Source organism: Budorcas taxicolor, chromosome 25 (assembly GCF_023091745.1).
Source record: "Budorcas taxicolor isolate Tak-1 chromosome 25, Takin1.1, whole genome shotgun sequence".
Classification (NCBI taxonomy): domain Eukaryota; kingdom Metazoa; phylum Chordata; class Mammalia; order Artiodactyla; family Bovidae; genus Budorcas; species Budorcas taxicolor.
The window spans coordinates 46,815,874-46,831,038 of record NC_068934.1 but is presented as its reverse complement, the minus strand read 5'-3'; the positions used below and the strand labels follow the sequence as shown (position 1 = coordinate 46,831,038).

The 15,165-nt window shown below is 44.4% G+C and overlaps 1 protein-coding gene across 1 annotated transcript in view; it reads left to right on the top strand.

Moving 5' to 3' along the window:
- Window positions 1-15,165, top strand: part of TESMIN (testis expressed metallothionein like protein) — a 39,496-nt gene that overhangs the window by 23,274 nt on the left and 1,057 nt on the right. Inside the window, exons 6-8 of the mRNA XM_052662521.1 lie at window positions 9,569-9,671; window positions 12,315-12,452; window positions 14,138-14,313. Of these exons, the coding sequence (XP_052518481.1) occupies window positions 9,569-9,671; window positions 12,315-12,452; window positions 14,138-14,313 (417 nt within the window). The remainder of the gene's footprint in view (window positions 1-9,568; window positions 9,672-12,314; window positions 12,453-14,137; window positions 14,314-15,165) is intronic.

The window sequence follows — 15,165 nt, the reverse complement described above, 5'->3', positions numbered from 1 at the left end:
GTTGGGGGCCAAGGTATATGTCCTGGCCCTAGACGTGGGTTTTTGACCCTGTCTGACCCTTATTCTAACCCTGAGAGAGAGAACGTGTGCACGATTGAAAGTCTCATGGTGAGGAGGTCTGTGTCTTATTTATTTGCACAGGAGTGTCCAGTGCAAGGCTGATGTCTACTGGGCACTTAATACACATGGCAGAAAATGAGTAGTGACTTTTGTTGAACAGAAGTTTTCAATTTAATATAGTCAAAATTGTCACGTGTCTTTATTGTTACTGCCTTTGTGTGCCTTGTTTAAGAAATCTGGCCATATCCCAAGGTTAAATGATGTGCTATTAGACTATTTATAAAAGTTTAAAGGGTTGCTTTTTGTCATTGAGGCCTTAATGCACCTGGAATTTATTTTTGTGAATGGAAGTAGGTAGAAATTAATTTTTATCATATGTACAGTTAATTTTATAGCACCATTTATTGCAAAACCCTAATATGGTCACCCATCCATGTGGTCTGCCATCCATTCCCTGTCAGCTGTCAGAGTTTGAAGTACACATGTGGGTCTGGTTCTGGGTTCTTAATCCGGCTCCTTGCAAGGGTCCCACTTCTTAGTTGCAATGATTCATCTGTGAATTTCCTTCATCTTTGTATTTAAGCAATCATCTTGTCTGTAAAGTGTCTTTGATGGTGCCTTTACCATCCTTTCCTTTGCCTTGCCTTGTGGTCTTAGCTAGGACCTCTACAGCTGTGATGAGGGAATGCTGGTGCGGGGTACTGCCTTGCTGCTGATTTTCACAGGAACACTTCTAAAATTCCCTTACCTAAATTTTATTCCCTGAATAAGATATTTGCTGTAGGTTTTTGAGAAATGCTCTATAGTACACAGAGGACATGCCTAGACGCTGTAACAGACTCTGAACGACAAGCAGGGCTCTTGTGGAGGCTGGTCGGTGTCAGTGCCTCCGCCTCCTCCAGCAGCCGTCCTGCCATCCTCGAGTGACTCCGTTGTGTGGCCAAGAGGGCTGCCCCAGCCGCCGGCTCACCTTCCAGCCATGGGGAGAGGAAAGAGCAGGGTAAAGGCACACTCCCTACCTTCTAAGGCACAATCCGTGATCGCCACAGCCACTTCCACCCAACGTCCCTTGGCCAGAACCTAGTCGTGTGGTCAGACCATGTAGTGTAGGAAGCTGGGAAGTGAAGCGGAGTCAACCACATTCTCAGCTAGAGCTGTGGCAAGGGTCAGAGTGAGGGGCGTGTGGGCTGTTTTCTGCCGCATGCCCACCTCAGACTCAGAAAGTGTCCTATGTATGCCTGGGTTCCTAAGTGGCTTTCTTTTTTAATTCTTAATATAAACGAGTGGTGAATTTTATCAAAGCCTTTTTGCCTGCATTCTTTTAAATGATCAGATTGTTTTCCTCTTTTAATCTTACAGTTTGATCTATGATAACATTTTCTAATGGTCATCCACCCTCGTAGGCCAGAGATTAAACCCGATTTGATCATGATGTATTGATTTTATCTTTCATGTGCACTGCTAGATTTAGTTTTCAATATTTTATTAGGATCTTTGTGTCTTTTTCATGAGTGAGATAGATCTGTAGTTTTCCTTTCTCATATTTCCTTTGTTTGAAATTGCTGTTGGTGCGGAATTGCCTAATAAAATGCATTAGCAGTCTTCCCAGTTCCCACTGGACCCTCCTTTTCTCTAGCCTCTGGAAAAGTTGGGCAAGATAGGATTTATTAGTTCTTTGAAGTTTGATTAAACTTTGTGCATAAAGCTGTTTGATTTAATGTCTGGGATTTGGAGTGGGGGTAAGAGATGGAGTACTCATTCACTTTCTTTACAACTTGTTGCCGTCTCCAAGTTTGTGTTTCTTCTTGAGTCCATTTTATTTTATATTTTCTTGAAGATTATTGATGATTATTATTGACATTTTCAAGTCTCAGTATATCTCTGTTCATATACTCTTTTTTTATTTTTAAAAATTATCTATCTGTAGTTAGAGCTGTACATTTTTCTAATTTTAATTTCTACTATTGTTTGTTGTATCTTTTCTTCTCCTTGATCAGTCTCATGAGAGATTTGTCTGTTTTGTCAGTCATTTCAGAGCAGCAACTTTTGGTTTTATTGATTTTCTTGCCTATATTCCTGTTTTAAAACATTACTTCGTACTCTTTACTCTTTTCTCCCTCATATAATAATTATTACAATGCACGCCTGCATGCCCAGTCATGTGACTCTGTGACCCCATGGACCAAACTGCCAGGCACCTCTGTCCATTGAATTTTCCAGACAAGAATACTGGTGTGGGTTGCCATTTCCTTCTCCAGGGGATCTTGCTGACCCAGGGGTCTAACCTGAGTCTCTTGAGTCTCCTGCATCAATAAGTGGGTTCTTTACAACTGTGCCACCTGGGAAGCCCATTTTCTCCCTCTTACCTTTATCATTTTATTCCCTTGTTTTGATAGTTTTTTGTGTTAAATGCTTATTTATTTACAGTCTTTTTTTTTGGAAATGCATTTAAAGCCATAAATTGCTCTGTGTACTGCTTTACTGCACCCTCCAGGAGCTATGTGCTACTTCCATTGTCATTCACTCAGAGCATTTTGTAATTTTCATTGTAATGTTCTCTTCACTGCATGAATTATTTAGGTGTACATTTCAAAGTATCAGATATATATGTATGCATATATGTGTATGTATCTGTGTATATATATTTTTAAGCAACATTTTATTGTCAATTTTTATGTTTAATTATAATGTGATGAGATAATATGGTTTGTATGATAGCAATACTTTGAAATTAATGAAGATTACCTTATGACAATGTTTGGTCAATTTTTAATATATTCTATATTAACTTAAAAATGTATATTCTCTATTTGTTAGATGCATTTACTATCCACTAGTTCAAGTTTGTTAGTTTTGTTTTTTAAATCTGCTAAATCCTTACTAAATTTTGTGTGATTTATCTGTTTTTTATAAAAGTTCATAAAGACATCTCATTATGATTGTGAATTTGCTTATTTTTTCCTTACAATTCCGTTTTAGTCTACATACTTTGAGCCTATAGTGGAAGGTGTACAGAGTCCTGACTGTCGCGTCTTTTCTGTGTTCAGCGTGACTCTGCACCCTAGTGCTTCTGCCTTGTGCTCTTTGTTTGTGTGTTACTGTTGCTACACCATATTTTCTTTGGTGCTCCTAACATCCTTCTCTGTTCACACTGTGTGTGGTAGTGTTTTAGGTGTGTCTTCTGTCATCTAAATATAGTTGGGTTTTTATTTTGTTTTATTTACTTATTGTATTACTATTATTCTTTTGGCCATGCCACACAGTGACCAGGGTTCAAACCCACCAGTGACCAGGGTTTGACCAGGGTTTGAACCCCCTGCAGTGGAAGTACAGAATCTTAGCCTTGGACTTCCAGAGAAGTCCTATAGTTGGGTTTTAAAAAGCAAATCTAATAACCCATGTTTCAATAGACTTTAAAATCTGTTTGCATTCTTTGTCTCATTATTGACATATGTGGACAGTCTCATAAATTTTTTTTGAAGTCTTAAAATTTATTTCTTTTCTTTCCCAAAATGGCAGCATTTCACACGTGCAATCTGCACCTTGCTTTTTTAAAATCATGGTAAAATATGCAAAACATAAAATTTACCATTTTGACCATTCTTAAGTACACAATCCAGTGGCATTAACTGTACTCATGATGTTGAGCAACCATCACCATTACCCATTTCTGGAACTCTTTTGTCATCTCAGATAGAAAGGTTGTTCCCCTTGAATAGGTTTCTGTTGCCCCCAACCCCTGGCAAACCCCCGTCCTACCTTCTGTCTCGTAGTTTTCCTGTTCCAGGCACCTCATATAGGTGGATTCATACAGTATTGCGCTTTTGGGTCTGGCTTTTTTCACTAACATAATATTTTCAGGGTTCATCCATGTTGCAGCATGTATTAGTACTTTATTCCTTTTCCAGGTTGATTAATATCCCACTGTATCATAGGCCGCATTTGTTTATCCACTGATTGTTTGTCCATCATCTGTTGATAGACACTTGGGTTGTTTCTACCTTTGACTACTGTGCACAATGCAGACATGAACGTGGGTGTGCAAGTGTCCGTCTGAGTTCTTGCTTTCATTTCTGTGGGGTATATACCTAGAAGTAGAATTGCTTGAATTATATGGTAACTTTTTATTTAACTTTTTGAGGAAACACATTACTGGTTTTCACAATGACTACACCATTTTATATTCCCACCAGAAATACAGAGTACCACTTCTGTGTTTTCTGATTACTGTTTTTTCCTTGCTTCCTTTTGCCTGATATATGTTTTAAAAAAACTAATGGCAAAGTGGAGGAAGTTGAAGACTTCCTTCAGATAGGCAGGAGACTATCACAACAGCATAGACAAAAATGATGATGACCTGAACTAGGGCAGAGATGGCAGGATGAGGAAAAACCCACAGATTTAAGGGACATTTCAGACTGTATGTAAAGAGACATATACATTTTCCACTCTTATTTATTCGTTCCACAAATATTTTTGATTCCTGTGATTTCAGAGATACAGAAAACAGAAATTAACAAGATAAGTTATGGTCCCTGCCGTCTCAACACTCACAGTACAGCTGGGGAGACAGACATGAATATAACAGTCACATACACAGAGAGCATGGTGGATGTGTGGCAAAGAAACAGCAATGGGCAGAGGGTAATGGGGGAACTGACCAAGTATGACAGCCAGGAAGATTTTCCTGAGGAAGGGAGGGGTTTGGGATGAGGAGGAGTTAATCAGGAGTTAATGAGGCAGAGGTGGATTCAAAGTGGGTCAGTAAGAGCATTCTAGGCAGAGGAAATAATAGGTACAAAGGCCAAGTGGCAAGAGAGAGAGGGCACTGGGTTCTGGGAACAGAAAGGAGGCCAGTGCCATTTACGTAATATTGTTCATTATACCAAAATATACAAAATAATCTGAATGTTCAGTTTAAGGGGAATGATTAATCACTCTATAGTGATGTTACTATAGAGTGGGATACAGTGCAGTCATTACAGTGGCGTAAATCTATTTACATGTAATATTAACGTTCATGTTGATAAGTAATAAAAGCAAGCTGTCATACTGATTACTGACTTTGATACATAGTAAAGTCATATTGAAACTGTATAGAATATGATCTTGTTTTTATTTATGTATTATATGCAACCAAACAGCATGTAGTTATTGACAACATGCATAGTTTTACAGAAAAACTCTGAAATATATTCACCAAATGGTCATCTCTAGGGAGCAGGATTCTGAATTATTTTAATTTATTCTTTTTATTTATATTCTAAAAAGCTAAACAAATGTTATTTTCTTGTATCAAGAATACAATTAGCAAAGACATTTCTGAGCCAGAGTCAGAAGACTTGGTAACCTCTTGGATATGAGAAAAGAGAGAAAGGCAGTCATCAGAAATGACTCGGGGTCATGTCACTGGGTGGGTGATGACACCACAAATGCAGAGAGACTGCAGCAAAAGCAGGGTGAAGGCTGAAGGTGAAGGTCGAAACCTGAGGTGCGGACACCCTAAGCTGGAGGTGGGAATGTCTGACAGGCAGCAGGGAGTGGTTCTGGAGCCTGATGCGTCACACGCTGCTGTGAGGCGGACGCAGTGCAGGGGCCCTTGCACTTTCCATTTAAGGAGGCTGTTGGCCCCCTTTGAGAGTTAGAGGGAGGCAGAAGATGGTCCGAGAGTAGTAGGTTAAAGAATGAATGGGGATGAGGAAGGATGAGCAGCAAGTGAGGAAACCCTTTCATGATGTTTGGGAAAGAAGAAAATGAGACTTTGGTGACACAGATTTACAAATCTTCTACATAAAGTTTTTTAAAAAGAAAGTGAAAGTCGCTCAGTCATGTCCAGCTCTTTGCAGGCCTATTCTCCGGGCCAGGAGTGGGTAGCTGTTCCCTTCTCCAGGGGATCTTCCCAAGCCAGGGATTGAACCCAGGTCTCCCACATTGCAGGTGATTCTTTACGAGCTGAGCCACCAGGGAAGCCCAAGAATACTGGAGTGGGTAGCCTATCCCTCCTCCAGGGGATCTTCCTGGACCAGGAATCGAACTGGGGTCTCCTGCATAGCAGGCAGATTCTTTACCAACTGAGCTACCAGGGAAGCCCAAAGTTTTAAAAAGTAGTCAATAAATAAAATCACCCAGCAAAGTGTGTAGAGCGAGAGAAGAAATGTGCCCAGCTTGGATCTCAGTCACTAAACATAGCTTGACTAGGTATAAAATTCTAGATTGTCAGTTTCTCCCCTCCATGCTATAAAAATATTGTTCTACTGTTTTCCATTATTTCTAACACAAAGCCAGTGGTCAGTCTAGGTAATGTCTTTTCTCTCTGGAGTTTTACAATTTTCTTTTTATCTTTGATTTTTCTTTTTATTTGTTTTTTTGAGGGTCATTAGTTTTCTGAAATCTGAGGACCCACAACTGGAAAGCACAGGTATCCTCACTCCAAGTACAATTCTCCTCTGTTTCTCTTTTCTGCCCTGTAATGCTTATCAGACACGTGTTACCCCCTAACTAGGGACCATTTCACTTCATCTCTCCCGTATTTCTAACTTCTTTGTCATTTTATGCTGAATCTGGATCTAACTCTTTATCTTTCAGTTTATCCTTTCTGACTTTTAATTGTTGCTTTTATCCAGGTCATATGTACATAGTTTAAAGAGCCAAATAGGGAATTCCCTGACTGTCCAGTGGTTAGGATGCAGCATTTGCACTGCCGAGGGCATGGGTTTGAGTCCTGGTCAGTCCATGGGGTCGCTAAGAGTCAGACAAGACTGAGCAACTTCACTTTCACTTTTCACTTTCATGCATTGGAGAAGGAAATGGCAACCCACTCCAGTGTTCTTGCTTGGAGAATCCCAGGGACGGGGGAGCCTGGTGGGCTGCTGTCTATGGGGTCGCACAGAGTCGGACACAACTGAAGCAACTCAGCAGCAGCAGCAGCAGCAGCAGCAGCAGGGAACTAAGATCCTGAAAGCTGCGTGGCTCAGTAAAAAAAAGAAAAGTCTAATAATTATACAAGGTTTATGACAAAAAATGTAGTTCCTGATAATTGTTCCTTATTTTCTGATCTCCAGATGCTTTCAGCCCCTTAACCAAATCATTTAGTATTTGCCTCCATAAATCTAAATAACATGCCTGTATTGCTGCTTATGGCTTTTCAGTTTCGGCATGATCTCTTGTTTTTGTTCCATGAAAGACGTGGATTTAGCTGTTTCCTCTTCCTACTCACACCTAACCCCCTCCCAACATGCACATGGCCTGTTCCCAGACATCAGATGTACTTTGTTAGATCAGTAGTGTTTTTATGACTATGAAAACACATCTGAGGCTTGATTAATGTTCTCCCTCAATTTCTTTCTCTTCTCCCTCACGTTAATATTAGTTTTTAAATGTATCTAACACTAACTTAACCCTTAACTCTCCTCTGCTTGTCTAACTGCTTTCTCAACACATGCGAACACACTAGCTGTTCAGTGACTTGGTCTGGAGGAAGCCTTTCCTGTAGCTGTCAAGGTCCTGCTCCTGAGGGGCTGGTTCTCAGCCCTAGGTACAGTTCTCCTTATGGACCCTCCTTCCAGCATCGGTCCCAGGGCTTCCTTTGCTTCTTCCTCATGTCTGACCCCCGGCTCCTGAACAACATTATCTTCCTCATTCTTGATTGACTGCATTGTTTTCAGGCAGCATGTCCTCCAGCAGCTTCCCAAGCAAGAGTGATGGAAGAGAGCGTTTTCAGACTGTGCTTGTCTGAAAGCATCATGGCTGGCCTCACACTAAGATGATCACTTTGGATGGATGGTAGGGTTTTCAACTTCAACTAATTAAGTTTTCCTTTAGGATTTGGAAGGCTTTGCTGCATTTTCTTCTAGTTTCTGGTGTTGTTATGAAATTTTTTCTCACCCTTTGTATGAAACCTGTATTATTCTTTCTAGAACCTTCTGGGATCTTCTTTCTGGTCCCTGTGCTCTGAAATCTCCATGAGGTAGATTTGAGGGAAGGTTACCTTTCAAGGACTCACACTTAATAAGGGGTCTTTTGATCCGACTCCCACCTTCTGTAGCCCAGATGCTGTCTCCTGCAGGAGTGGCCAATTTGAACCCAAGCTCTGGGCCACTAGGGACCAGCAAAGGGCCCAGGACAACACTTGGCAGCTACAGAACTCACCCCTCTGGGCTGATAGTTTCTTATCTTTTCACACCCGACAATCTCCTTTACTCTCCTCTTTGTTTGGCATGAATTTTGACACATTATTTAAAATATTAAAATAATAAATGTTAAAATAACTATACTTAGGAATTCTATAACAGGAAGGTTTCTGCAAGCATCTAGTCCACCATATAGCCAGACTCAGAGGCCCTCCTGCCTTCATGCAGCACTCTGTCGAAGGAAGCACACCAGGGCTTCAGGCCTTCCCTCAGCAACTCTGTGAGACCAGGCAGTCAAGTGGCAGAATTCTCATGTCCTGGCTCTAGATGTTGAAATAAATAACTTGGATCAGGTAACATAAGAAACTAGTAGCAAAGCTGATATTAAATCTACATACGAAGCTCTTTTCCATGAACTGTGCTCAGGAAGAGAACACTATGGGTCCTCTCTAGTCACAAGCTGAAGCCGTGGGGTGGTTAATGAGCCTTCCAAAGCCTCTCAGGGGTGCAGATTACAGGTAGGTTGTTAGGAGTCTTTGTTCAGATGCTGAATTCTTACATGAGTTGAAGAAAGTGTCTTGTCCCTCTTCATACTGAAAAACCTCAGGCCTATAAATGTCTCAGTCACGCGGCACGAGAGGAAGCTCCTCCAGGAGCATGTGGAGCGGTTTCATGGTCATCAACACTGAGAGTTCTTCAAGGATGAAACAGCAGAGAAGGTGCTGGCCACTTGAGCCACAGGGTACTGCCTGTCTGACTCCAGGACCTCGGGGGGGGAGGTGGATGCTCAGACAGGTCTACTCAGCCTGCCATTCTGTGGATTCTGAGCACGTGGTAGACCTGTGTTATCACGTGTGACAGCACTCACCTGTGTTTCTGCCCCAGTCGTGTCTCCCTCCTCCACATGCTGACATGAAATGAAAGTGCGACAAAGCCTGGGTCCACCTCTAGGTCCCCTAGGTTTTTCTCATAGGCAAGGTCTGGCTGAGAAGTGAACTGGCATTCAGTGGTGGTGGCTGGGTTGGAATGGTTGATGGGGAAATGGCTGTGTGCTCCCCAGCTTACAGCTCTCCTGGAACAAGGGCAGTGGGCATTAGGGGAAGGAGGTAATGGATGCCTGTGGACATTGGCTGCAATATTGTTTGCTCTGCCAACTGCCATGTTACGAAACCCATGATTTTCACGAGTCTCTCTCTCCTGTGTTGGTCACTGGAGAACATCATCCCAGTGGATCTATTTTCACAGAAAGAGGAGAATCAGGTAACTGAATGTCGTGTCTGACCCAGCGTGCCGGCCAGCCCTCTCCCTATAGGTATATGCACACCTGTTTTCATCGCCTCGCTGGGTGCCTTTGACCCGCTGTGTTGTTTCATCCACAGGTACTGTGACTGCTTTGCTAGCGGGGACTTTTGCAACAACTGCAATTGTAATAATTGTTGCAACAATTTACGTCATGAAATCGAACGGTTTAAGGCCATTAAGGTAAAAATTTCCTTTAAATGCACTCATGTTGACACATATATGCTGAATCTAGAAAAATGGTACAGATGAACCCATTTTCAGGGCCAGAATAGAGATGCAGTCGTGGGGAACGGACATGCGGGCACGGGGAGTGTGGAAGGGGAGGGTGGGGCAAACTGAGAGATCAGGGTCAACATATACACACTACCCTGTGTAACACACATAGCTAGAGGGAACTTGCTCTGTAGCACAAGGAGCTCAGCTTCGTGTTCCGTGATGACCTAGAAGGGTGGGACGGGGAGTGGGATGGGAGGCAGGCCCAGGAGGGAGGGGATATATGTATGCATATAGCTGGCTCACTGTTGTGCAGCAGAAACTAACACCACATTGTAAAGCAATTAGACTCTGATTAAAAAATGCATTTAAAAGTTCCAGGAATACTCACAAAACAATCTCTACAGGTTTCTAATTTCAATACTGGGGAAACCCGAAAGTGTTGGAGAATATACGTTAAATGGGATTCTATTCACGAAGGTGTGGGCACTGGTCATGCTGTGAGAGTGCAGCCAGAGAAAGACCTTCATTCTCCAACCGGTATCAGGAGGCTTAGAGGGGCAGCAGGGTCCCAGAAGTTCCGGTTTAAGGACATGCAGATATCCATTTTGTCTTGATTTGGGGTTTAGAAATTTAGATTGTGTCCTGTAGCAGATAAGCCTAAGTTCAAAGAGTATAGTTTGAAAAGGCGTAGATGGTTCACTGTGTGAAGAAACTTTGATGAAAGCCTCAGCCATTGTTAGTTTGGGCTGATTTTTATTCTTCTTGGCTTTGGGGCGAAAGAGAGAATCTAGAGGTGAACAGCACCTTGGAGAGCCCCTCAGGCCACCTGCTAAAGACTAAATGCAGGAGAGAGGTTAACCGCCACCCCTCCGCACCCCCGGTCACGAAAGACCACCGGAGAGGGGAGCACAGCCCACCTGCCCAGGCCATGCCTTGGCGGCCTCTCACTTCCCAGAGGAAACCTGGACTCGAGGCTCTCACACTGTGCCATGGTTAGTCTGGTTTTTTCTAAAACAATTTAATTTGCCTCGATTTATAGATAAATCATGGAGAAGGCAATGGCACCCCACTCCAGTACTCTTGCCTGGAAAATCCCATGGATGGAGGAGCCTGGTGGGCTACAGTCCATGGGGTCGCTAAGAGTCGGACATGACTGAAGTGACTTAGCAGTAGCAGCAGCAATAGATAAATCAACTGAAAATCAGTTTTGATACTGGCAGATCCACAGGACAGAAAAAATAGTGATTCATCTGAAGTTCAACACAGTTGTATTTTCTTTAGGGGTAAAGAACACTATCTGCAATTAAAAGTATAACAAGTTTTATTTAAAAATCATGGAAAGCTGGTAGCAATGTAAATGGGTGCAAGCACTTTGGAAAATTGTTTGGCAACAGCTACTAACGCTAAACCTCTGTGTGTGCTGTGACCCGGCAGTTTCATTCCTGAAAATACAAGCTCTAGAAATGAGTGTACATGTCCACCAGGGGCCTGTACAAATATGTTCACAGCAGCTGTGTTCATAATAGCCCCAAAGTGGAAACAAGCTGGGTGCCTCTCTGTGCTGGACTGCATAGGTCTGCAGTATATGGTGATGGGTTACACATGTCAGTGGAAAAGGAAGACCTCCAGCTCTGTGCTACAGCCCAGAGAGCCTCACAGACACTGCACTGATGAAAGGGGTCAGATGAACAAAGAGTACATGCTGAATGGTTCCGCTTAGCTGAAGTTCCAGAACAGCAAATTAAAGCAGCCCAAGGCAGAAGCTGGGTTCCCACTGCAGGTGTGTTGATGCGAGGAAGACATGAGGGACCTCGGGTGGGAAGCTGGACTGTCCTCTGACCTGGCCTGGGTGGGGGTCACACAGGGGTCACAAATGCCCAAATTCATCGTATTCCACCATCCCTTCTGCTTCACTAAAAAGTAGAACACACACCAAAGGATCCTCCCTGCAAAGGCCCTTCTGCAGAGCCAGGCTCTGGTGTCAGACGGATCCCCCCACTCATGGTGAGGGGAGAGGAAGCGTGGGGCTGCCACTGTGATGTCCATATTGCCCCAACCCAGCTTAATAAAGAGCACAGTGCCGTCTTGTTAGAGAGGTGATTGAGACCTGGGGCTGGCCGTGAACTCAGAGACACCGGATGCCATCCTTGGGCCACAATCTTCTGACCCCTCGGCGCCTCAGTTTCTTCACCCATCAGACACCAAGAGGAGGGGTGGTGTTTGCTCCACAGGGTTGTGTGAGGCTTCAGTGAGAGAATGTGTACGTCGCACAGAAAGACGCCTGGAACACGGTGCACGTTTAATAAATGTGGGGTAGCAGAATGCCCTGATCCCAACTATTAACATCTCAGGAAACGGTGCACACAGGCGCCGGGAATGAGCTGTGTTCACGTGGACACAGTGATTTTCTGTGCATCTTTACCGTCCACTATTCCACCTTTAGGTATTCGAGTGAATGGAACAGGACGTGGGTAGAGGCCCGCTGCTCGTTGTGGCCGCTTCTGAAGTTACAGCTAGACCCAGTTATGGCAAGCCAGATACCTGGCACTAAGCATTGTTTTAAGTAATAAAATATATCTTGATGGAGTTTTGCATTTTCTGTCTTAGGCATGTCTTGATAGAAATCCAGAAGCTTTCCAACCAAAAATTGGGAAAGGAAAACTGGGTGATGTGAAGCCTCGCCATAACAAAGGGTGTAATTGCAAGAGGTCGGGCTGCCTTAAGAACTACTGTGAGTGCTATGAGGTCAGTCAACAATTGCCAAGCGTTATTTTTAAAGCCAGGTAAATGGCCTAAGTAACTCTGTGGTTAAAAATTTAATTAAGAATTTAATTTTCTTCCTTCCAGGGCTTCTAGAGCACTCATCAATCTACCTTAAGGTCTCAAATGTAGATTTCACTTCATGAAGCAAGGGCTCCTTTGGGAGCATGTCATCCCCGCTGAGCTCGCCCTGAGTGTCCCGGGAGGGTGCCCAGTGCCACAGCCTTGCCCGCTCTACGGCTGCTGATCTGATGCTGGAGCCACCCTCGGGGGCCAGCAATCTGTTGGCTCCCTGAGGTGGGCTTCTGCCCAGCTGAGCAGAGCAGAGAGGCTCTGGGAGGGGCAGCGAGGACAGCCTTGTCCCCAGACGAGCCTTCCCCTGGGTGCTTTGAGGGGGCAACTTCCGAGTGGACAGGGACCAGAATGCACAGTTGCCTTTGCTGCTGGGGAGATGCTGACCAGTTCTCAGACAGAGCTTTGTTTTCTTCCTCAAGAGATTTGGAGGCAGTAGAGGGACTGCTTTTCTCCCTCACTCACCTCCCTTTTCTGTCTCTCTCTGTCTTTCTTTGTGTTGAAGGGAAAGGAAGAAAGAGGGAGGAAGGGAACCCTCAGGCCCTGTCAGTGAAGCAGCCGAGAAGCCCCTCCTGCAAAGACTCTGATTTGCTTGAGGTCTCTCGGGGATGTTCCTGTGAACTTTATTTTTAGAAGGTTGTCATAGAAGGTCAGGCTTCAGTAAAGTCTTCCTGATTCTGGAGATCCAGCAGACCTAGCAATCCCCTAGCTCACATTTTGAAAGTAGAGTCAAAAACACTGCAGAGCTGGAGGTACAGGAAGGCAGTGGCCTCACCCGGTGGGGCTGCTCTCAAACCTCCTCTCAGTGCATCTGCTCTTCTCCGCGCCCCCGCTGCTGCCCCAGGGCAGTGTGCCAGCCGCTTTCCCCAGCTGGGCAGAGGGCCTGCAGCGCCTGGTATTGCAGCAGACTAGAAACTCCCAGAGGTGCAGACGAAAGCACACCCCTTTAGACGCAGGTCTGAGTTTCCCTGAGGGGAACCCCCAGGGGCTGAAACCGTGAGAAGGCCAGAAACGAGCTAGTCTTCCCACTGCCCCCAGGTCCAGCTGGCACAAGGGGTTGGCCCCCGGCCCTGAGTGTCACACGACCATGTAACAAGAAACAATGTCCCCCCCACAAGGAAGAAAGAAGGCCCTCCCCTAGAACGCCCACCACAGGCCTGGCCTCGGGTAGGTTTCATGTTTTACCCATACTCTCAGTGATGAAGAAGGGTGGCTGGGCGGCTGGAGTTCTAGAATCGGCCAGAGCAAGGCTTTAGAACAAGGATCAGGTGGAGTCTTCACTGTGTGCCCCCTGGGCGAGGGAGAGACCCAGCTCTGCTCAGGGCTCATGCCCACACCCACCCACCTGCCTTCAGGAGCGCCCCCCCCCCCCAACCCCTGGTGGCAGCAATGTGGATGGAAATGTGCCTTTCTCTTTATATCACGTCACTCATCCATCTTCACTTCTCCCCTCCCCTTTTTTTTCTGGTATGAATATTGTGATTACTACATGTATGCACACACAAATATAAAACATTATTTAAGGTCCAAATAGTTTTTGTCAGTTTTTGATGAATTGTAGGGCAACCTAATTTTATTAAAGCATTTTATGTTACCAGGCCAAAATTATGTGTTCTTCTATTTGCAAATGCATTGGTTGCAAAAATTATGAAGAAAGCCCAGAACGGAAAACACTAATGAACATGCCAAACTACATGGAAACTGGGGGTTTTGAAGGCAGCCATCATTTGTCACCAACGAAGTTTTCAGGACTGCCAAAATTCAGAAAAGATAGGTAGGTACTCTGAACTCAGCCTCCTAATAAGGGAATTCAAGGTTAACTTGAGAGAGGCGTTGTGACTTCCTGGTGAAACAAGGCTTAGGATTAAGCGCTTCCACTGCAGGAGGCGTGGGTTCAGTCCCTGGTCGGGGAAACTAAGATCCTGTAAGCCTCACCTCACGGCCAAGAGAAAATGTCAGAGGAGAGTTAAAATAGTTTCCATGCTGGAAAGAAAGCATTTTGGTCTGCGGGAGGGCAGGAGATGAGGGATGGGGAAGGGAGCCTCCAGCTCCTCTGTCTTGACCAGCCCTCAATCCTGCACTGTGTCACCCCAGAGGCGCCCCCGCTGCCCAAACCCCTCAGTTCTCTTTGTCCTCCTAGCTCAACCTTTTGGTCCTCGCTGTCTGAGTTACCCCTGTTTTGTACAAGAGCAGAGGGCCTCCAGGGACTCAGGCGGCAAAGGCCTGGTCTCTAGACCGCACGTGCCTGAACCGCTCTTCACCACAGAAGTGGCTGCGGAGAAGCGCTCTCAGTGTGTGTTGCGCGCCTCACTAAAGGGCTTATGGCGTCCACTTTAGTGGGATGTCATCCCATGTAATTATTTTGAGGCCATTTTAAAAATATTTTGTAATAATTACAAAAATATTTGTAATTATTATACTCCTAGGAAGTCTCAAAGGTTGAGTAATAATTTTATCAGATATCGGACTAGATTCACCTGTTTAAAAAAATTTCCTTGAGTTTGATGGGATGGGTCATGTCATGATAAACTACCAGATGTCATTAATTAATTGATAGCATGTAGAAAAGACAAATTCATGCTTTGTTGGTTAGAGATATCAGAAATGCTCATCACTGTGACCTGCA